This window comes from Talpa occidentalis, unplaced genomic scaffold (genome assembly GCF_014898055.3).
Source record: "Talpa occidentalis isolate TD23 unplaced genomic scaffold, MPIMG_talOcc4v2.1 talOcc4.15, whole genome shotgun sequence".
Classification (NCBI taxonomy): Eukaryota; Metazoa; Chordata; class Mammalia; order Eulipotyphla; family Talpidae; genus Talpa; species Talpa occidentalis.
In genome coordinates, this window is record NW_023601543.1 from 11593509 (window position 1) to 11616287 (window position 22779).

A 22779-nucleotide genomic window follows, 5' to 3' on the forward strand; every position below is an offset into this window, starting at 1 on the left:
GGATCAAAACAAGGTGGGGTGGGAATTGTATGGGGACTATAACCAAGATGAAAATGCATACATTGTGCAAAAATGAAAAATGATGTAAAAAATATAAAATTTTTAAAAATAATAATATACATAATTTAAATAATAATAAAAAATCAAAAAAATAAACATAGGAGAAAATCTTCAGGACCTAAAGCTAGACAAAAAGTTAGACTTGATACCTAAAGCATAATATGTAAAAGAAAAAAATCAAATTTGAGATGATCCAAATTTGCAAAAAAAGTGGGAGAAAATATGGGGGAAAATATTTTGAAAATATTTTGCACACATCTGAAAAATGACTCATAACTAGACTATATCAACAACTTTAAAAAACTCAACAGTGTAAAAAAAAGAAACAAACTCCAATCCTCCAATCCAATCAGGAAATGGACAAAGGACAAGAAGATACATTTCACCAAAGAGGAACTAGAGATGGTAAATACATGAAAGATGCTCACCATCGTTCACCATCAGGAAAACACAAATTTAGACCACAGTGAGATGTCACTCACCTATTAGAACAACTGAAATCAAAAAATAGTGACAATATCAAATGCTGGCGAGAATGTAGAGAAAATGGGTCTTTCAGACTTTGCTGGTGGGAACGTGAAGTGCTGCAGCCACTCTGGAAAATAGTTGGCAGTTTCTTATAAAACTAAACATGCAATTACCATAGGACCCAGCAATCACACTCCTGGGCATTTATCCCAGAGAAATGAAAACTTATGTCCACACAGAATCTTGTACTAGAATGTTTATAGCCGTTTTATTTATAATAGCCCCAAACTGAAAACAACCAAAGTGTCCTTCGATAGGTGAATAGTTAAACTATGGTGCAATAAAAAGGAAAGGACAACAATTTGGATGGACCTCAAGGGTATTATCCTGAGTGACAAATTTTTTGCACAAGGATCTCCGCTCCTCCCTCCCCTCACCCCCGCCCCTAATTGCAAACATTCTAGATTCACTTCTCTAGGATTCAAGAGACAAACTGGCAAAAAGACGCATCCCAGGTGATTTCAATTTTGTGGCAGGATATGAGGAGTCGCGATCTCTAAGGCAGTTTCTTTTTTTTTCTTTTTTAAAATTTATTTATTTATTTATACAAGCACTGGGCACAGTCAGAAGCGCGGGAGGGTGAGAGAATTCACCAGAGCCAGAGCGGGGAGCAGAACAGGCAGACTGACGAAATACACTGCTGAGGGGAGCGGCGGGCGGCAGGAGAGGTCTGCGCGCCATGTGGGACCCTCACCGGCAGCCGGGGATTGAACCAGCGCTGCAGAGGCTGCAGGCAGCCTCGCAGCCCGGCGCTCAACCGCTGCACCACTAAGGCAGTTTCTTAAATGTTACCATCATCATCCCACTTCTACAACCACACACACACACATATACACACACCACGCACACCACGCACATACATTTCAAGATGACAGGATTTTCATGGCACACGATTCCTGCTTCTATGGACTCCTTTTCAAAGATGAATGGTAGAGACCCTCCAAGCTGAAGCTCCTGATGGTTGAGAGCAGCACGGGGAAAAGAGTTGCAGAGAAGAAAGGAAGATAAAACTGACAGAGTTGCAGGGAGAGGATTTGCTGACTGCTCTGCACCTTCATCTGGGCTATTCTGTTGACATGTGCTCACAGCCCCAGTTCTGAGTCTGCGAGCTGATGTGGAAATAAGTGTCTCTTCTTCAGGGAGGCCTTGCCAGACCCCAAAAACTAGGTTAGATCCCGATGTTGTACACTCTCATAACACTTGAGCCTAAGCTTGGTATCATTTATCACAACTATAATTACATGTTTTTGAGACTGAATATTTCACATTAAATAATGATGTGTGTTCACCTCCCATTTGGGATTGTAAACCATGAATGTAGGAAATCTGTCTTCATCCATTTTTGTATATGCCCAACACCTAACACAACGCTGGGCCAGAGAAGCTGCTCTGTACATATTTGTTGGATGAGTGAAAAGGGGTATTTAATTGAATTAAACATTGTTACTTAGACTCATATTAAGAAAAACAAACTTGGTTTCTATTTATTTTCTCTCTTACAAAATAGGAAAAATCTTTACTTACCCACTTACCACATTGGATAAGACAGTATAGCCATGGAGATGCCCTGGAGTAAAAAACACTGTTCAACTACTTGGGCTAACAATAACAGAACAATCGCTTTGAGTGTGGAGGGACCATTGTACATTCTCTGAGACATGGAATCCCAGGCCCTTGGATGCGCAACTATGCAAATGTGGACGTCAGGCACATGCGTTCCCCACGGAGGGGTTTCTCTCCACCCACCAAGGATCTTTTCAAGTCACCCAGAAAAGCCCAATGTTCATGGAGCCATTTGCCAGGTTAGAGTGCTGGTGCTCGCCCGGGCTAATCAAGGACAGGTAGGCGTCCAAAATTAGGGTTTCCATTGCCTACGTTCACTTCTCCCATGAGGAAAACTGAGTGGGAGAGCACAACGGATTTGAGAGGAGACTCTCCTTTAGACTTTGACCTTAGGGCCCAGATGCTTCTCCACGCTTTCCACTCTCTGTCACTCACATCAGTGCCCTCCCCGCCTGCCAGTAAGGAAGCACAGATTCCTCCAGGGGGAGGAATCGGGGTGTGTGTGCAGATGTTACACATCAGTACATTTCAGGGACAAGTCCAACCTGTTTAGCCTTTAACACATAAACTTGCCTTTTCTTCTCAATATACCGTGATTCAGCCCCAGGCCCCCTAGGCTCCCCCACAATCCTCACCTCAGTCCCTTAGGGGAAACAGGTCCTTGCTGGCTGAGTTCCACATTAAGTCCCTGATTTACAATGAACACTGCTCTCCTCCTGGCCACCTGACACCAGAGCTGTTGCTCAACCCTCCCTTGTTTCCACGTTGCTTGAATTAGCTTTTCTCCCCGGGTCCCTGACTTATGGCAACTTCTTCCTAAGCTGCACTTCTGCTTTCTGCTGCTCTTGAATTAATTCATCCCAAGTTTCTTTTCACTTCCTCCAGCCTTTGCTTTCTACATCCTTGAGTATTCTTTAGGCTTCCCACTCCCTTTGCTAATCATACTCTGAGCAGATCATTTGTTTACTTTCTTAATTTTGTACTGAAGTAGCCTGGTTTACAACTCTCTATGGGTTTCAGGTGTACAGCGTTATAGTTTGGCACCTGTATGTGCTACACGGTGATTGATTTCTACTGAAAGTCTAGTTTCCATCCACCACCCTAATATTAGCCTCCTCCACCATTTTCACCCACCTCTTCTCCCTCCCCCTCCTGTGACCACTATTCTGTTGTCCAGATCTGACAAGACCTTTATTGTGTTTTGTTTGTTCATTCACTTTATTTCTTTGTCTTCTACTCAAGAGCGAGATCATATGGTGTTTGTCTTTCTCCTAATTTATTTCACTTAGCATAACACCTTCAAGGTCCACCCATGTTGTTGAAAACAGCGGGATTTCATCTTTTTTGTTGCTGTGTAGTATTCCATTGTATATGTATACACACCACATCATCTTTATCCATGCTAGGTTGTTTCCATATCTTTGCTATTGTGAATTTTGCTGCAATAAACATAGGGGTACAGTTATCTTTTTGAAGGTCAGGTCATTTTTTCACAGTACCTTCACCCCACACCCATCCTGGGCTGTGTCTACTCCACTCTTGTTTGGTTTCCATGCTTCCTATCTCTAGGAGTGGTCCTTTACCCACAAGCAATTGACTATCACCAAACACCCATATTTTCCCAAAACCCCCTATGTGTCCTACTAAGGGTCTAACTCCAGCACACACAGAACAGGGGAGAAGGTTATAGAAAAAAGTATGCAAGATACAAATATTACTGAGATTTCAGGTAGGAATAGTTTTCAGCAAAATAGGAGGTGTCTAATCTAATCATAATCAAAAAAATCTATTGAAGGGCATTTGATAATTCTTCCCTATGTGCATAGTTTTTTGTAGGTGAACTTTATTCAAAGAACTCTGAAAGAGAATACAAGCCCCAGAACCTTATAAATTGGTCTCTTCTAGGTTTAACCGCATTTTTTAGGCAGGGGAGAAACTGTACCAGTTCATAAAAACAAGAAATATGTTGACAGTCACTTTATTCTCGGTGAAACCTGTCCCTTTTTATAGCTTGGAGGTTAAGAAGGGAGGAGGAAAGGACAACCACATTGATTTTAATGCCCATCCCCTCCCCACCCTGCCACACTGAGACCGAGCAGTTCCCATAAATAACCTGATGGTGCCCGAATATAGAACTTGAATGAACTGAGAGAAAAAAGAGAATTGGGAAGCATCTTGCTGATGATGATGCTCCCCCTTTGCTGCTCTCCCTTTGCTGTGCCGGGGCCCTCTCTTCATGAGATTGTTCAGGAGAACTGAGGGATTTAAAGTATAACCCTCCTGGAGCATCTCCTAACAAGATCTGGAAAGGGAGGCTTCAGGACAGAATTTCCGGTTGGGGTGTATGGAGGGGGAACCCAGGTCTGGAGTCAGCTCGCCTGACTAGGAGGTGACCAGTGTGTGCAAGTCATCTAAACCTCGCGGGCCTTGCTTTCCTCCTCTCTAACATGAGGCTGACAACAGTGCCCACAGAAGACTGTGATGAGGACTAAATGAAGCCAGGCCTGGAAAGCCCTAAGCTCAGCACTTGGCATGTTGTTCAGCTCACTAAATGTTAGCGCAGACAAAGAGGGGCGGGACAGGGAGCAAATGGCAAGTTGACCTTGAATTCCATGGGAAATGAGGGTCCTGGCTGCCATCCTTATCCAGCCACTCTCCTTTTCACAGCCCAACTTGCTTTGTGGCCCCTCAGGTTAAACAGCTGAGACTTTGTTCCCAAATGAGCAGACGCTGGGCTGTGCACCTGGGTGGAATGTGGCTCTCACCTTCTACAATTAGCAGATCTCTTGAAGGGCAATGCTGTACATTTTTTTAAAGATTTATTTTTATATATTTATGCATACAAGAGCTGGGGTGTAGGCCAGAAGTGTGGGGGATGAGAGGATTCACCAGAGACAGAGTGGGGAGCAGAACAGGCAGACTGACTGAAATACACTGCTGAGGGGAGCAGCGGGCGAGCCAGGGGAGGTCTGCTGTACCATGTGGGTAGCTCCCTGGCCGGGGACCCAACTCATGCTGCAGTGGCTGCGGACAACTTCACAGTGCTGAGACTTAACCCCTTGCGCCACCAGGGAGGCCATCAATGCTGTACATTTTTTCCAATGAAGCCTGTGCTCGCATTTGCTTGCGGTGCATTTTAAAATTTACAAGATGATGAGCTTGTTGACTAAATAAATATGTCTGCTTGGATCCATTTGTCATGTCCTCCCTCGAGGATGCCTCCTTACTCTCCTCCCCCATGCTGTGGCTTTTGGAAGCACAGTGGGCAGTGGGACAGAAAAATTCAAGTTGTTGGTCTTCTTAAACCCAGAAATTATTTACAGAGCACAAGATCTAGAGTCAGCAAGGGTTTTTTTGTTTTGTTTCGTTTTTTCCAGAAATGGACAAATCCTAGATATTCTCTATGTGTACAAACCTTCTTTCCAACAGTTATGAAAGGACATTTTTAACTTTAAATGAGAGCCCCTGTTGATTCTCAACACAAAATTCCATCAAAACGTTGTATTGATGGGGTAGGAGGTCAAATAGGAATTACCACCTTGGGGTCTTAAAATCTCCCTAATAATGCTGTGACTTAGGAAGTAGGCCAGGGTCCTGCTTGGAGCCCCTGGTTCCTCCCCCACTTTTGTGCATCTGAGGTCAAAACACAAGCTGGTAACATATACCGAGGGATAGGATTCAAGCTGGGGTCAGGTCAATTTGAACAGTTGCGTGCAGAAGCCCCGCTCTGTGTTCTAGCCTCCAGAGGAGCAGTGCCGTCCTGCAGCTGCTCCACAGCAGGTGTGCAGCCAGCTGCCACTGGGCCAAAATTACACCCACCTCAGGGTCCCTGCCACATGTCCCAGGGCTCATGCGCTGCCCACTCGCCGAAACTGGCCACAATGGAAGTCAGCTCTGTTTTCACCCACATTTTTTTATTTTAGCAATCAAAGGGTCACTTCTAGATGCCCCTCACTCTCAGTATGCGTGGCATAGATAGAAACAAAAGCTTACTAGTCAGACCCCAAGAACAAGACCGAGCTGAAGATGATGCAAATATGCAAGCAACCAAGAAATACCATGTGTTAGAAGGAAAGGGCTTTATGGTTCTTTTTACAATATACTTTTTCTTTTCTTTTTTTTTTTTTTAAAGATTTATTTATTTATTTACACAAGCACTGGGTACAGTCAGAAGCACAGGAGGGTGAGAGAATACACCAGAGCCAGAGCGGGGAACAGAACAGGCAGACTGACGAAGTACACTGCTGAGGGGAGCAGCAGGCACAGCAGGAGAGGTCTGTGCGCCATGTGGGACCCTCGCCCGGCAGCCAGGGATGGAACCGGCGCTGCAGAAGCTGCGGGCAGCTTCACAGCCCAGCCCTCAACCACTGTGCCACCGGGGAGGCCCAATATACTTTTTCTTTTGATCATAACACATAGGTTGGAATTCTCACACTCTTTTCCCATTTCCTTGCTGTTTTGTAATTTTTATGGAGATGTTTTGCCTGTTTTTTTACATGTCATGTGCAGCATTTGTGGGTGTGAAGGAATAGGGTGTGAAATCCAAGCTGGGCACTCTCTGGGGGATGCAGGGAGCTAGAGGTAATCCGAATCACTTTTGCTTCTGTGGTGAGAGGATGTCACACAGGCAATTAAATGTATATTAATTCTCCAACAATGGAGTTTGAAAATCAGCACATCAAATAAAATATTTAACACCCAGGAACAGCCAAATGCACATTCTACATGTGTGTCCTTAAGTGGTATTTTTATGAAGGAAACCTTATTTGAAACAAATGTCAGAATGCAAGTTAAGCTCATGAAAGACACCGAGAGGCCATGGCACTTAGGGCTTCAAAGTGTTGCCCAGGGACAGCATTGTCCCCGGCCTCCGTCCCAATGTGGTCAGCTGGCGTGCCCAGGCACGTGTGGAGACACGTGTGTGTACAGGTGTCTTCACCCATTAGTACACAACCCATGGCAAAAGCTGGTCCTCACATTGCTTTCAGGGGTGGCATAAAAAATGGACAAGGGCTATGGATCTGTCATCTGCCACCCCACTGCTTGGTCACAACAAGAAGGGGCTCTCACAATGACGGGTGGGATTATATCTGGGTATCGCTTGAGGAGCTTCCCAACACCAGCATTGGAATGAAGCTGTTATCTGCCTACCTCTAGAGATCCGGGGGCTCTGAACCCCAAGTGGGGAGCCCTGATCCACACTCCCAAGCTTCTGTATGGGTATCGATGAGGGGGGTTTCGGGGTATTTCGTGTGAACTGTGTTAGATGAAGCAAAGAAGTGGGAAGACCCTAACATAGCGAGGTGCTGTGGGGGCATCGTCAGGAAAATTTTGTGGTGACTCACTTCTCTCTCTCCCTTCCCGGCTGCCTGCCCGCCGTCTCTCTTTTTTCATTCATCTGTACGTACATTCCTCAAGTATTTACCGAACACCTATTTCAGGCATAAGCCTGGGCTGACCAGGGCAGGGGCATACAGAAGACGTTTGTTTGCTCCTCTCCCTCTCAATGGGTCTTCTCTCCTCTCTCTCCCCGTAATTCAGTGGTAACAGGGGTGGATGGAGGAATATCCAAAATTCATCCCTGTAGGAGACATCTGCGCCAGGAATTTCCGGCAATCCCCCAGGAGAGTGGCAGATTGATGGGACTCCAGTTGAAACTAACAAGCGGGAGGAGGGAGGTGGGGGCGGAAGGAGCCCTGCAGCCAGGCTGTCTGCCCGAGCCTATTCTATAGCTCCCATTTATCAGGTACTTGCTCTGTGCCAGGCCCTGGACGTGCAGTTTCTCAGACCTCATTCACCCCTCCGACCCTATGAGGTAGTTCTTATAACTGGCCCCATTTTAGATGAGGAAACTGAGGCCCGGAGGGGGAAGTGACTTACCCAAGGTCACACAACGAAGAAGTGACAAAACCCCACTTCAAGCTTAGTTTTCCAATGCCCTGGCATTTTCCAAGCTCAGTTGTGGTTTAGGTGTAAGCACAAAAATAGGCTAGGAGCTTCAAAAAAGGCACTCGGAGCCCTGTTTCTGTGGGGAGTTGAGTCTCTGTATTCAACAGTAATCGTGTTAATAGCAGCTAATATTCACTGAGCACATCTAGGTCAGGAACTACACTAAACTGCTTTATACTTGTGGTCTCACTAATCATCACAATAACCTATGAATTATTATTATTGTTGTTGTTTTTGTCCTCATTTAAGGACAAAAACAACACTGAGAAAGTAACATGCCCAAGGTCACACAGCTGCAAAAACAAAGTAGTTTCATTCCAGGTCTCTCTGACATATCACAACCACTTGGCAACCAGACTATCCTGCCTTAAACCCTCCAGGACCTCATTATTTTCTTCCTTTTTAAAAATTGGATATTTTTATTAAGGGAGTTGTTTATTTACAACACTATATATGATCCAGAGGAGTAGGCTCGTACTTCTTCAGATGTATGTTACCATATCACATCCACCAGAGCTGATTTTTTGGAAAAAAAAATCAACAAAATTGGCAAACCTTTGGCCAGACTCACTAACGAAAAAAGAGAAGAGACTCAAATAAATAAATCAGAAATGTTCAGCAGATGCAATAGTGACTTTACAGAGTTGCTGCTCAGAAACCCCTGCTTCTCTCGTCCCAGCTGCTGCGACTGCTTTTTTATCTCCTTGTATTATTTTTATTAAGGTAACATTGGTTTACTGCACTGTATATGTTTAGGGGTATAGAATCAAACCTCTTCAGCTGCATGTCACCACACCACACCCACCTCTAAGGCACCAGTAGTCTTCCACCGTAGGCCATTGGGCCCCCTCTATGTTTTGCTCCCTACCCTCCCCCTCCTCTTCTGGTAGCATCAATTTGATAGTCAGATTTCTAGGGTTTGTTTTGTCTTGGTTTTGACTGACCCTTTCTTTTGTTTCTTTATTTTCTACATATGAGTGAAAGCAATAGGTATTTGTCTTTCTCCTTCTGACTTATTTCACTGAGGCTAATCCCCTCCAGTTCCATCCACATTGTCACAAATGGCATGCGTTTATCTTTTTTATAGCTGAGTAGTATTCCGCTGGGGATAGATATACCACATCTTCTTATTCCACTCATCAGTCCTCAGGCATATGAGTTGTTTCCAAGAGTTGGATATGGTAAATAACACTGTAATAAACATAGGAGTGCATATATCCCTTCAAATTAGTATTTTACATTCTTTAGGTAGACACCTAGGAATGGAATTGGTGTATCCTTAGATCTATTTTTAATATTTTGAGAAACCTCAATAACTTTCAAAAGTCTTTCTCCAGACTTTCTTCACACCCTTTTCTGTCCATATAAATATTACCCATTTCTGTCCTCTCCAGTGAGTTAAGTCATTGTCTACCTCATAACCTCCTCACCAAGACCCTCATTATCCCCAATATCCAGTTAGCAAAACCTGGAAACCCCCAGGCCATGTCCAGAAGGAGCAGTCAGAACAAAAATATTCCTAGCCCCAAATTTCCAGTCACTGTTATATGACTTATATGATTTGAGGGATCTTAAGACAAAGTGAAACTATAAATCCTTGAATTTAGAAATAATAAGTGCTACTTCAAATTCCCTCCAGGTCTATAATCTCCCACAAGCAAAGTCTCTAAAAGGAAGGCTCAAAGAGAAGTCCTGCTCCCTGAAAATCAGTGTGTTTTATAAATAACGAAAAGGTGACCATTTTGAAAATATTTCTTATTTAGAGGCTAGGAATTTAAATATACATTCCCTCTGAGGGTTGTGTTCTGAATTACCATATCCCTTGATAAATACAATCCATTGTATTTCTTTAAGCAGCTCTTTCTCCCTCTAGTTCTGTAGTTCAACTACCAAAGAGCCAGGGCAGCTGCCATTTTGTGCCCAAAAGTTTCTCTTTCCATTTTCCAAGGAAGCAAAGAACAAGGACTGTCTCCCTTATCTCCCAATCCCCTGTCTGGGGTCATGCCCTTTGAGGACTTATTCTATTTCAGCTTCCACCTCTCAGCAGTCAGGAAAATTACTCAGAACAACCCATAGAATGAGCACCTGCTTCCGTTATTGTCCCCATGTGAACAAGTTAATCCCTGGTTCAGGGGAGGTTCGCTCTCCATGCTAAGTGGCCCGGCCTCCTAATGGGTCACTGCTGCTGGCTTAATACCCGAGTCTTGATTTCTAACAGGTGGGTGCCACAGTTGTTCAACTCTCATTATGGGCCAGGACATGGCTCAAACAACATAAGATTCTTCATAAAGAGTCTGAGACAATGCCAAATGGTATTATATGGGGAAATAAGCTCAATTCCTTTCTCGAGCATCTCTCACACAAATGGCTTTCACCAGGAGGGGAGACACCCCAGCCTTGCTGCTTTCTCTAGACTCACTAAGTGGGTTCTTTAAAAAAAAAAAACAAAGCAGTGAGCCCTAAAATGTTTATGAAAACCCAGTGTTGGGCTGCCTGGTTCTGGTTGTTTAGAACATGGTATTCATGAATATCATGAATATTGCTAATTTGACAATTCAGCAATCTGTATCCCACTCCACTCTCCCACCCAAGCTCTGCCAGGAGCTTCACAAACAACCAAGATGGGTACATGAAGTCCAGCATTCTTTTTACAAACACGATGAAATCAGAACGAGACACCCTCTCTGTCCTTGGGGTAGAATTAGGGATATGTGAGTCTCAGCTTGTGAACAAATGTGAGAGCTTGAGAATGCGTGGTCCCCTTTTTCCCATTCAGAAAGATTTATTGGGTGAGCTTGCAGGCCATTATTCATAGCTGGGGTCACCATATTTGGTGGCTTTGTACAGAAGCCATGCAAATTACAACCTTGTCAAAATAGATCAGGAAGGCCTGAATATACAGTGTGTGCTGAGGGCCATTATGTTCTGGGTTTGCGCGCAGCTCAGGGAATAAATGTGCTACATTGAAATCAGGAATGACTGCTCGCTCTCAAGAAGCCTAAAATATAAGGAGTGATAAAATAGAAACAGGGATCCAGAATTATCTTCTCTAAGTGCCTCTGAATTTCTGTCTCCCATTTACTGTTCTCGATTTCCCCTGCATGAAAAGCTATTAATTTCTCCAACTCCCCATCACCCTAGATTCTGATCCCTCATAAACCATCTATGCCTCTGTTTTATGTCCTTTTTAAAAACGCCTTCCCGTGTTTACTTTCTCAGCATTGGCATATACTAGAAAGAATTGTGGGAGCTTCGTGAGTATGGCAGATACTTCCACCTCTGTTATGTCTTTAGTGAGTCCCCTAACCTTTCTGGTCTCAGTTTCTTCTTCTGTAAAGTGGGGCTGTTCATAATATGTGCCATGCAGGACTGCTGGGAGGATTAGAGGACGTGTTGTGCGTAAAGCCCCTTAACACGGTGTCTCGGTAAATACATGTTCGTTTCCTCCTTCCTTCTTCAGGGGAATTTCAGTTTCCACAGTTCGGCAGTTGCCTCTGACAAATGACCTGGCTAATGGGTGAACTCAGTTTCTGTCTTTGTTCCCATAACCTAGGCGTCCAAAGAAATCTTTTAGAGGGCCTCCCCTGGTGGCGCAGCGGTTGAGCGCTGGGCTGCGAAGCTGCCCGCAGCCTCTGCAGTGCGGGTTCGATCCCTGGCCCCCAGCGGGGCTCCCACATGGCGTGACAGACCTCTCCTGCCACGCCCACTGCTCCTCTCAGCAGTGTCCTTCATCGGTCTGCCTGTTCTGCTCCCCGCTCTGGCTCTGGTGAATCCTCTCACCCTCCCGCGCTTCTGACTGTACCCAGTGCTTGTATAAATAAATAAGAATAAAAATCTTTAAAAAAAATAAAAAAATAAAACTCTGAAAAACATTAAACATAATTTAAAAAAAAAGAAATCTTTTAGAAAGTGTGAGGGGACAAGAGCACAAACATGTGCTCGGCTGGTGGCTAACTGGCCTGCCCTCTCCAGTCTGTGCATCTTCCGTTCTCCCTCGCGTCGTTTTCCAATCTTGAGCTATTCTACAAGGTTTGGTCCCTTCCCCTCACTGCCATTTGCTCTCTTAGAACTTCTCTCAGCTTTGCCCAGCTGTGGGAAGTTGCTCCCAGAGCTCCCTGATTTTCTGGTTTGCTCAGCTCCCTGGGCTGGGTTTGAAAGTCAATTCTGCTCCCTTTCCTAAATAACTGGGCCATGACACTGGAGCAGAAGTCTCCGTGTATCTTGGAGCAGTAGTCCAGAGGTCAGGCCACTCCAGGACTTTCCCTTCCTCCCGACAATGATTAACTCATGATAATATCTTGCACTTTTGTGTGCGTTGTACAGGGGGAGAGAAGCCAGGCAGGCTGGTGGGAAGGCCTGAGGACCAAATCGACTTGATCTTGGCCAGGCTCGCTGCCCTTCTGGTCCCCGGAAGGGGCCCTGATGGAGGACTGTGAGAATGAAGGAAGATAACAGAGAACGTGTACTCTAAGGGGCAAAGGGGATTTCGATATGCATCAAAGATATCCAAATTTAGGAGGAGAATGCAATATTTTTGAGATTTACTGCCATAAGTGACCTACGTTCAAACAAACTTTTTAAAAATCCTTGGCTTCTGCAATTGCTTAAAATATTGCAAAGGCGCATAAACAGAAAAAGCCGTTGTTACTACTGCTTCCCAGCTGAGATGGAGACTATATACTGGAACACTTATCCATAGCTGCGCTGCGGCCTCCACGGGTGGTCGTTGTAAAGCAAACACCCAGGGCGGGATTTTAAGAGATTATGCTGCTCAGAAAAGCCACATCGCCCCATTCCTGACAGCTGGATAGTAAGCCCCATTCTGAGTATGTTCTTCTATATCATGGCGGCAATTGCCACCAAGACCACACGCTCCAGTCACAAGGAAAACCTGGTTGAGGGGTATAATATCCAACCCCTGATATTATATAATCTTCTGTATGTCAGGAAGACCTATCTAAATAAGCTCTGCGTGCCTGTGTGTGTTCCTCTATGCATGTGTTCATCATACATGCACTAATTACGAGCACATTATGAGACACAATTATGGACACATTATGAATTATGATCATGTATTATGAACATATGCATTGAACACACATGGCACTCTGTGAAAGAACTTTGAAGACCCTCTAATCTAGCCTCTCGCATAGGACAAGAATTTCCCTTCCAGCCATCTTGGCAAGTGACCCACCAGCCTCTACCTGAATGCCTGCAGGGAACCAGGCAACTCAGTTCCACACCAGCTGTCTCCACACATTTTGGGACAACTTTTAGAGTTTGGGGCTGTAGCAAGAGCTAGAGTCAGATTGCTAGTATTTGCAAGCTCCTCTCTCTGAAAGGAGGCATGAGTGTCTGTTCAATTTGTTGGGAAAATATATTAGTTTGTTGGGGTTGCTGTACAAAGTACCAAAAATGGGGTGACTTAAAAAAACAGAAATTTGTTCTCTTGCAGCTTGGGAAGATAGAAGCCCAAGATCAAGGTGTTAGCAGGACCTGGCTCTGCTTCTGGTATTTTCTGCCAATCTTTGACATTCTTTGACTTGTAAGTACATCGCCCTATGGCTGTCACATGGCTGTCTTCTTTCTATGTGTCTTTGTCTTCCCTCTGTGAAGTCTCTAGGCCCAAGTTTCCCCTGTTTATACGCACATCAGTTGTTTTGGATTAGAGCCCACCCTAATGACCTTGTTTTAATTTGATTATCTCTGTAAAGACTATTTCCAAATCAGGTCACACATTCCAAGTTACTGAAGGTTAGGGCTTCAATGTCTTTTTGGGGGGAGGACACAATTTAACCTATAAATACATGTATTTGCAGTCAAATGATATAAGTCCAAAATCTTGACCCATGAGGAAAATTTCAGGATGGAGTCCTATATTCTTTGTTAAGGGAAAGAGATTGCCCCTTAGAGGGGACCTCCTCCATTGATTAATATATCTTTTAATAGTATAATGTAGCACATGTGTCTATATTATCAGATACAATAATATAATGGGTCAGCGTTTATATTTCTTTTAAACATTATAGATTTATTTTAAATATTATGTATTAAAATATACAAATCATGAATACAAGTTTAACCTATTATGTATATATTTTTACCGGATACTAATTGCATGGAGAAGGTAGCAAGCTGACACTCTGCCCAAGTATTTTTTTTTAATATTTTTTTTAATAGAGGCATGTTATTTATTTATTTGTTTGTTTGTTTGTTTGTTTATACATGCACTGGGTACTGTCAGAAGCGCGGGAGGGTGAGAGAATTCACCAGAGCCAGAGCGGGGAGCAGAGCAGGCAGAAGGACCGAAGTACACTGCTGAGGGGAGCAGCGGGTGGCAGGAGAGGTCTGCGCGCCATGTGGGACCCTCCTCTGGTTGCCGGGGAGCAGCCGGGGATCGAACCGGCGCCGCAGAGGCCGCAGAGGCCGCGGGCAGCTTCGCAACCCAGCGCTCAACCGCTGCGCCACCGGGGAGGCCCTCTGCCCAATTTTGATATTGCTAGGATGTGGTGCTAGCACAGCCAAAGTCAAACCTTTGAGAGAAATGGAGAATGATATTTATTTACCAGTGAAATACAATAGCGTAGGTGAAGACAGGGTCAACTTCAAAACATCTGGGGGAGCGGTCAGGCTGAGGGACACTGAAAGACACCCCTGAAGAGGGCCTGGAGCTCTCTCAGTCCAGACTGGCAGAGCCGAGAGCCCAAAATGAGCCAAGGGTCAGCTTGTGCAGGAAGACTTCACCCATCCGGCCTCCGAGGCCCCGGGAACCCTGGAGGTTCTTTCATTTCCACCTCTGTGCTCGGAGCTGCCAGTGGACACCCGGATGGATGTGCTCTGGGGGGTGGGGGTGCACTCGAGGTTCAGGTTCTGCCTTCTCAGCAAGGGAAGCCTTCCCCAGGCAACTTCAAGGAACAGCGTCCGTTCATTTCAGTCAACCCTGTGACCCCAGAAAACCTCTTTCAGGTACCCTGTCACTCTTGAGTGCCTCGTGGACCTGAGATTTCTGGATCTGGGGCCTTCTGCTTTCTGCCTCAGTAAAGGCCAGACCAGAGGAGAGCTTGACCTTGGTTTCTGTCAAGAGGTTGCCTTATTTTGCTTGCCTGCGCCCAGGACAGTGGGGGTTGCTTGTGAATCTGCGACTGAATCCTGGCAGGCTGACACAGGTTGTGTTCAGTGGCTTGACAGAGAAGAGGAGGACAGTGACAGGGTGGGCATTAGCACAAGGAGTGCTGGCTCCTTTGGAGTGGCTGCTTAAGAGCCGCTGAGAGGGCTAGAGCACCTTGGAGTCTGGCAGGCACAGAGCTCCCAGCATCAGGGAGCCACTAGGCAGGCGGTGGGCAAGTGGCCAGGACCCTAGACTGGGTCCTGCACTCCCTGCCCAGCAAGTCTTCACTGTTGTCAGAGGTCTTCAACTGGGAGTTCGGGGAAGGGGTGGAGAGGGTGCCTGGCATGGAACCAAACTAAGTCCCCGGGGGGCTGGACAGGGAAGCAGGGGCAGGTGGTGATTTCTGGTGAGGGTTCATGGATTCTTCCTTTCAACAAAATTTACCTAGCACATACCAGACACTGTGGTAGCCAGAGACCCAGTTCCTTCCAGAATTTATCGTCCGAGAATGAAGGAATGGGAAACAATGGTAGCGATCCCGGCAGCCGCGGGAAACAGTGTGGCTTTTCTTTCTCAGAGGGGCCCCGCCCCACTCCCTGTGCACGTGCGGGCAGGGCCTTCCTCTTCCCGCCATTCCCTTGTCACAGTGACCATCTTTCTCTGCACACATGCCTCACAAACTGTAGGCTCCCCAACAGTGACCAACAGTCTTCCCACTGAAGGCAGCTCCGCCACGTGTCAGAGGCCAAGGGTGCGCGAATGGCTTCTGTCGGGGGCGAGCATGTGCGCGCGGGCACCGAGGGCAACCCTCTGGGCAGAGCGCGCACAAGGTCGCTTGGGATCTGAAGATGCATATTGGTCAAGTCAGTGAAAAATCAGCCAAACAGCCTGTAAAGTCAACTGTGGTTTGATTTGGGCTGGAGCCACCCTTCACTTGGGCCGTTATACTTGCTCCTCGCGTTAAGAAAAGCAGTGCCCAAAAAGCCCACTTTTGAAAAGGAGAGAGGAATGTGCCTGAGCATTTTTTGGGAAGCCTCTAGAGCCCTCCTTTATTGACACAGGTGTATCAAAGAGGTGGCGAAACCCTTGAAGGAGCATCTGATTCAAGCCGTTGGCTTCTGATGGGAACACCCGGAAATCATCTGGGGCGCCCTGGCCTCTCTGGCTCGGGCAGACCTCCAGAGACTATTCCCGGGTGAAAAAGGCGGCCATGCGGCGGTGCAGGGGGGAGCTCGGCGCAGACACAAACTTACCTTGTCTTTTAAAATGAGAAGGGACTCTGGGGCTTTGTGGCAAAGGGTGTAGTTTTCTGAAAAATCAAACTCAAATAAATTATTAAATTAAAACATAAACTGAATTAGGGGCAGGCGTTTGGGATTTTCCTTACATTTTATGGAAATGATGAAACACATCCCTTCGTTCAGTTTTAAAATGAACCTAACTCAGCTTCTCGGCCCGTAAGGGAAGGCGTTCCCGGCCTGATAGTTGCCATTTCCACTAACACTGAGTTTTAGGGACTCCCTGGGAAATACTGTCCCATCAGGGGATGTCTCACCTTCAGTGCGTGACCGGATTCCACTTAGAGCTCGCATCAGCCTGCTCACCTTTATTCACCCAATTTGTGTGCCGAAAAAAAAAAAAAAACACCAAAAAACCCTCTCTCTAACAAGGAGCTTGGATGCTTATGGATTTCGCAACCTTTATTTGTGCACGAGATGAACCGTGACATTTAAACTATGCTTGATAGCTTAACAGATTATAAGAACAAAACCAGATGGCCCAAACAATAATAATGCTTTGATTGCTTTCAAATTCAATGTCAAAAATTAAAAACAGCTTTCAAAAAGGCTTGCTTTTTTTTTTCTTCCAGAAATGACTTTGGATCATATATATGTATATACTTCTCCCACCAACCCCCCACAACTAAACTAGTAATTCATCAAGTCACACAACTTAACAATGGTTTTTAAGGTTAAGGAGTGTTTTCTTTTTTCTTTTCTATATCTCCCAGTTTTTCTACAGTTACTTTTAAAATCAGAAAAAAAACCATTTTTTAATGACTACTTTTTAGTTGAATTTTAATGAAGCCATTTCTAGGCTTGAGTCAAGGTGTTTTCCTCTGCTGAGAAAATGGACACTGTTAAGCATTAGCAGTTCATAATTCTTCTTCCACAAGAAATGATGAATAACGTGCGGTTACTTTTACCCTGTGCTTCAGGAGGCTGGAAAACTGAACCGGACCCAGGTTCTTTGAATGTAAGTTCTACAAAAGCAGTTATTTCATTTTCTAACGCACTTTAATGTACCTTTGACATCATTAGTATAATCACAAGCCCGACTTTCTTTGAGAGCAGTGAGCCAAGTAATTCTTTAAAACTGGGTTTTAAAAAGAACCTCCCTGTAAAAGGGTTCCCAAACCCTGAGCTTGTTGCCAGAGCAAAGTCAGAAGGTAACTATTTGAATTTCTAAACTAAAGAGTTCACAAAGTGCTCAGATTCTTGTTTCCTTTTTGCATTCTTGTTTTGTCAAAGAAGCTTTATTCCAACTCAGATTCCATTTTTCTTCAAATCAGCTGCAAGAGAGTGAACACACTTTGCTGCAAATCAAATCCCTGACAGTTATATTTCCCTGAGATAATTGCATACTGCTCTGGAGTTTCCTTTTCCCCTGTTTCCTTTTGTTTTGACAACAAGATTCTGGGAAAACAATATACAAATGATAACTATGCTGTCATGAGCATACTGAATTTTAAAAATAAATAACTGTCGACCCAAAAAGCTTCCAGGAGCCTATGGAGTGAGCTCTTTCTCCAAACCGTTCCAAAACCAGACGTGGAAATGTTGAGCTAATTCCCCTCCCCAGTCCCCATGCAGAGGTACACATGTGTCTCTAACGGCATCAGAGGAGACGGGGAAGGAAAACCCTGTCTGCTTTCAAGGAGATGTGTGTTGCGCTTCTCAGTCCACTCGCCAACATCGCAAAACTAATTTGAACTTTCTCAGCTTTTGTCTTTTTTAAAAAATGCCCTGCATCTAGAGCAAAATTCAGTCTCTTTCTTGCAAAACATTAAGAACTAGAGCTTTCTTTCCTGGTATGAAATGTTTCATGATTTTTAAAAAGACATTAAGGATTCATGAAGAATTACGATTATATATAAAATAACATAAAAAAGAAATATTATTATTAAGGAGTTCTTAAAAAAAAAAGAAATGGAAGGAGGAAAACTCTGTTAAAGGAACTAATGGAAAATGTATAAGCAGAAGCCCCATTGAGAAAAACAGAAAGCCACTGTGCTCTGTAGCTTCCAGCAAAGCAAACATTTTGCATCCAGGTGTCATTAGCAGCTCTGCTTCTGCTGGACTCTCTATAGCTCGGTTCAGAACGGTATGTACCAATAGCTGAGCCATGCTTGGCTATACAAATGCACTTAAGCCCACAGCTTGTGGAACACCACAGGGATAATTTGCAATCAAGTCCAAAATGGGCTGTGGTCCTGCAAGCCCTGAGACCTGCTTTCTAGTCACCCAGCCACCTCTGTGACAACCTGGACCCTAGTGCCAAGGTGAGCACTCTCTTCTGCGCATTGGTTTCCTCCCCAGTCCTCAATTCCCCTTAGCTTGGCAGATTTGGGAGGTTTTAAGTAAAAATCTGTCCATAGTTCCCAGGATGCTGTGCACAGCCCCAACTAAGGCTAAAAATACCTTTAGTCTGGCACCCCTGCACAACCCTCTCTTCTGGCACCCCCTTCCCATCTCTAGCCTTCTTTCTCCTCTGCCCCCAGCAATCCAAGTCTACCCTCTCCCTCTCCTGTCCAAGATCCCGTTCTGCCAGCACATCTCAGCTAGATGTTAGAGAAAACAGATTTGATGAATTCACACTGTGTTGTGAGCAACTTAGAGCCCCTCCACCCCTTTCTCTCTCTCTCTCCTTGCCTGGGAATTGCAGGCAGCAGGGGCAGCAAGGAAGGGCAGCTGCTCACTTCCTATGGCCTGCACTCAGGAAAAGGAGTCGCTCTGGAAGTGTGATGTGGAGCTAGGCCTTAGCAAGCTCCTTTGCAGGTTGCTTCTGCTCTCTTCCTACTCTCCCACCTCTTCCTTGTCGTCTTCAGAGACGCAGTCTCCAGCACGGGGCCCACTGATGTCACTTTTAAGTCCGATCTTAGCCCAAAGGTGTGCTGGCCACACATACAGGCGTCTTCGTTAGTGCTCACATCCTGTGGCGATCTGTTCCTGGCTATAAGAAGATCAGAGGAAACAGATTCTGTTCTGTCTGAGTATGGGGATTTGTACTAAATGAAACCCCAAACTCAGCAATGTTACTAAACCCCTTCCTTCAAGACTGATTCAGTGCAACGTAATTTAAAAAGTGGATGTGGGGTGGTGAGGTGGTTAGTTGTGGGACAACTGTCTTGTTTCTCTGAGAATCTGGCTTTTTATAACTCTGGATTTCCGTGAGAGGCGGGAGGAGGAAGGAGTGTAGGAAAGATGCTTGATGGAAGGAAAGGAAATAGAGGGACCAAAATGAATCTTTAAACTTACATCTCAGTTTTGGGGTTTGAACAATGAAAATGGAACCGAAATATTATTTCCTTGGCCTATTCCAAAGGCTACTCTAAAGGGGAGGTTTTTGTTCAAGGCAAATAGGTCCAGGCAGTGAGATGATGTTAAGAAAGAAGGAAAGAGGAGGAAGACCACCGGCTAGGATAGGGGGTCTCCAATGGCACCCCAGCCATGGAGCCATTATCCCAGCTTCCAGAAGGAACCTCAGCTAATAGCCTGCATCTTGCTGGAGCAAGTAGTTTGTTTATTTAACTGTTGAGTCATTTCTATTCAAGACCAGTTGGCACCAGGATTTACTGTTTTTTGTAGTTGTTGTGTTATTTTGTTTGTTTCATTGTTTGGAAGGGTAAGAGGGCCATTTTTTGTTTGTTTGTTTGTTTGTTTGTTTGTTTGCTGCTGCTGCTTCTGTTTTTGCTTTGTAAGAAACAAAAAAAGCACTCCACAGGAGACATTTCGGAAGGAACAAAAAAGAAAGGACTGAGCCTGAATGGGCCCTTACACTTCTCTTTAAACCCTCAAATTGTCCAAGAGAGTCGGGAGGCCCCCATGAGCGGATGGAGATACAGGGACCTCATCTGTACCAATCAAATCAAGTCCCTGACTCAGAAACACAGCATTTCATCCAGGCCAGTGAGCTTTTCCAGTGGCCTAGTGGGCCACGATTTCCATGAAAAAAAAAAAAAAAAAAAGCAGCAAATTCATCAATATCAAAAGAAGAAAAAGAGCTGGGTTTTGCAACTGGGAACAGGAGAGGAAAGAAATGTCTTGGGGTGCTTTTTAACCCAGTGTCATGCACACAGTAGGCACTCAATAATTCATCAGATGAATTCATATGTGCAGGGTCATTTGACGCCACAGGGAACAAAAGCAAAACTCTGCACTTGTGTGTATACATTTCCCTCGAAATATTAGGCCGTTGAATTGTTTCTGTGAATTATTTTCACTATTAAAATGAAAGCTGAGTCAGACATGGGATCATTTTAAGGGAGTCACTGGGCCAAATTTCAATATTTGGTTGTCAGAATAAACTACAATTTCTTCTTAGGCTTTTGTTGATTTAAAGTCATTGCTAACCAACCTAAAGCAACCAGGAAGGGGTTGTTAGTGTGATATCATAGAGAACCTGGGGGCCCTGAAGGCTGATGGTTTTACCAGCTTGAAGTAAAGTGAAGTTCCTGTTTCCTAATTCAGTGTTTGCCTCAAAAGTCATTCTGTTTTCTTCCTTGTTAGCATTGCACACAAAACATGCCCCCCCATCTGTGTACACACTCATCCTACATATGAGGGATGTGTATTTTATATCAAAAACATCATGTAGTAAAGTTATCCATAGACACAGTGAGTTACAAAAGTAAAATTCAGTTCTCCCTCAAAAGAATGTTTTCCTTTTTTGCCACTGATGGAAGTATAATTGACAGAGAAGGTATTTAAAGTATACAACATGATTTGATATTACTACACATTGTGAAAGGATTCCCCCTATCAAGTTCCACCCATCACCGTACATATTTCCCTTTTCTGCATGGGAATATTTTTTGTGCTCTACTGTCTTAACCTTAACACTTAAGGGACAGCCTTTTGTTTTAAAAGAAACACTCGTATTTAAACTTTTGATAGGAAATAAGATGGTTTTCCTTTTGTGTTTTCTAGAAATCCACACCAGCAAACTTCCTGGGGTGTTGCCTGATCAGCTACAGGGATGAAAGTTTTCAAGTGCAACATAGAGATGATCACCCTCACCTCTGTGTTTTTAGTCTGTTCTGGACAAAATTCAATGACTGTGCTTTGCTCTATAGATTGGTTGATGGTCTCAGTACACCCTTTCCTATTGAACAGTGATGTGTATGTGCACTTCCATGAGTTACACTTGGGCCATGGTTGTCCTCCCAACCATGTTCAGCCATATGCCTACCAGTTCACCTACCGTGTGTCTGAATGTGGCATCAAGGCCAAGGTCATCTCTTATGATGTGGTTCTCTACAGCACTGATTTGCACTATATTTCTAAGGGCACCTCATCCAAACAAGTGATCCCAGTGTCATGTGCTACCCACCAAAAGTCCCCATGGCTCACTAAGCCCCGCCCCACAAAATTAGCCAGTGGAGAAGGGACCAAAGATGAGAATGGTGACACATGCCACAATGTGTTTGAGTTGTGCCAGCCCAGCCGAAGGTCCAACTGCAATTGTCCACCTTGTGTCTTAAATGAGGAAGGGCAGGCCCAAGCAGGGGCTCACGGAAGGGAATCTGAGCAGTTTTCTTCCATTGTTGCTTTTTCTGAGGATTGGTGCCTTAACTCGGATGATCTGATTGATTCCATGTGACCCCCAGGTTTGGGTCTTCTGAAGATGCTGTTTCTAAAGTTAGTACATAACATTTACTGCTTTGAGTTCATAAATTGTTTTTGCTGTTCTCTTATGAGTGCTCCTGAGAAAGAGCAGCCTATGGAAATTTCATAAATAAAGCCTGTTATATTTTTATACCTTTTTGTAAGAAAAAATAAAATTCTCTTGGCATAAAAATATCAGTTGGACATTTTATTCAATAAATATATATGTAACTCTTACTATGGACCAGGCACTGTTCTAAGTGCTTTACAAACATTAGTGCCTGATTTCTTTTCTCTAGAATGACTTATCTTCTTTAAGGTCCTCCAAGGAAACCCTCCCCAACTGAATCTCTCCCTGCGTATCCCCATTCCACTTACACGCTGCACTACTCAATTCAGTACTTAGTTTTATCTACAACTGTGTCACTTTTCTTCCATGGAAGATAGATAGTGTAGTACTAGTGATTTATAAACCACCCGCAGTTCTAAGAATCACTCAAGTCACATCTCTCCAACTAAATGACAAATTCCTGCGCCAAGAGCTTGATCTTGTGCTTCAATCACAGACTAATAGGAATTTGAAAGAAATTTTCTTCCCTCACTTAGATGATCAGAAAATGTTCACCCAAATTTGGATATCCATTGGTTTTTCTCAAAGACTTGGGGGGAAAGGGTAAATAAATG

At 44.4% G+C, this 22779-nt stretch overlaps 1 protein-coding gene across 6 annotated transcripts in view; it reads left to right on the plus strand.

Annotated features, from left to right (window-relative positions):
- The window catches only part of PLAC1 (placenta enriched 1), a 163176-nt gene extending 140901 nt beyond the window's left edge, over nt 1-22275 (plus strand). For 4 of the 6 annotated variants that reach the window (XM_037512888.2, XM_054695546.1, XM_054695545.1 and 1 more), the window contains 2 exons: nt 13556-13645; nt 21418-22275. In XM_037512888.2, the coding sequence (XP_037368785.1) occupies nt 21467-22090 (624 nt within the window). In that variant the 5' untranslated portion in view covers nt 13556-13645; nt 21418-21466 and the 3' untranslated portion in view covers nt 22091-22275. Of the gene's footprint in view, nt 1-13555; nt 13646-17426; nt 17465-21417 lie in introns of all 6 variants that reach the window. The other 2 variants (XM_037512889.2, XM_054695547.1) reach the window with 2 other exon arrangements.
- Nucleotides 22276-22779: the final 504 nt, after the last annotated feature.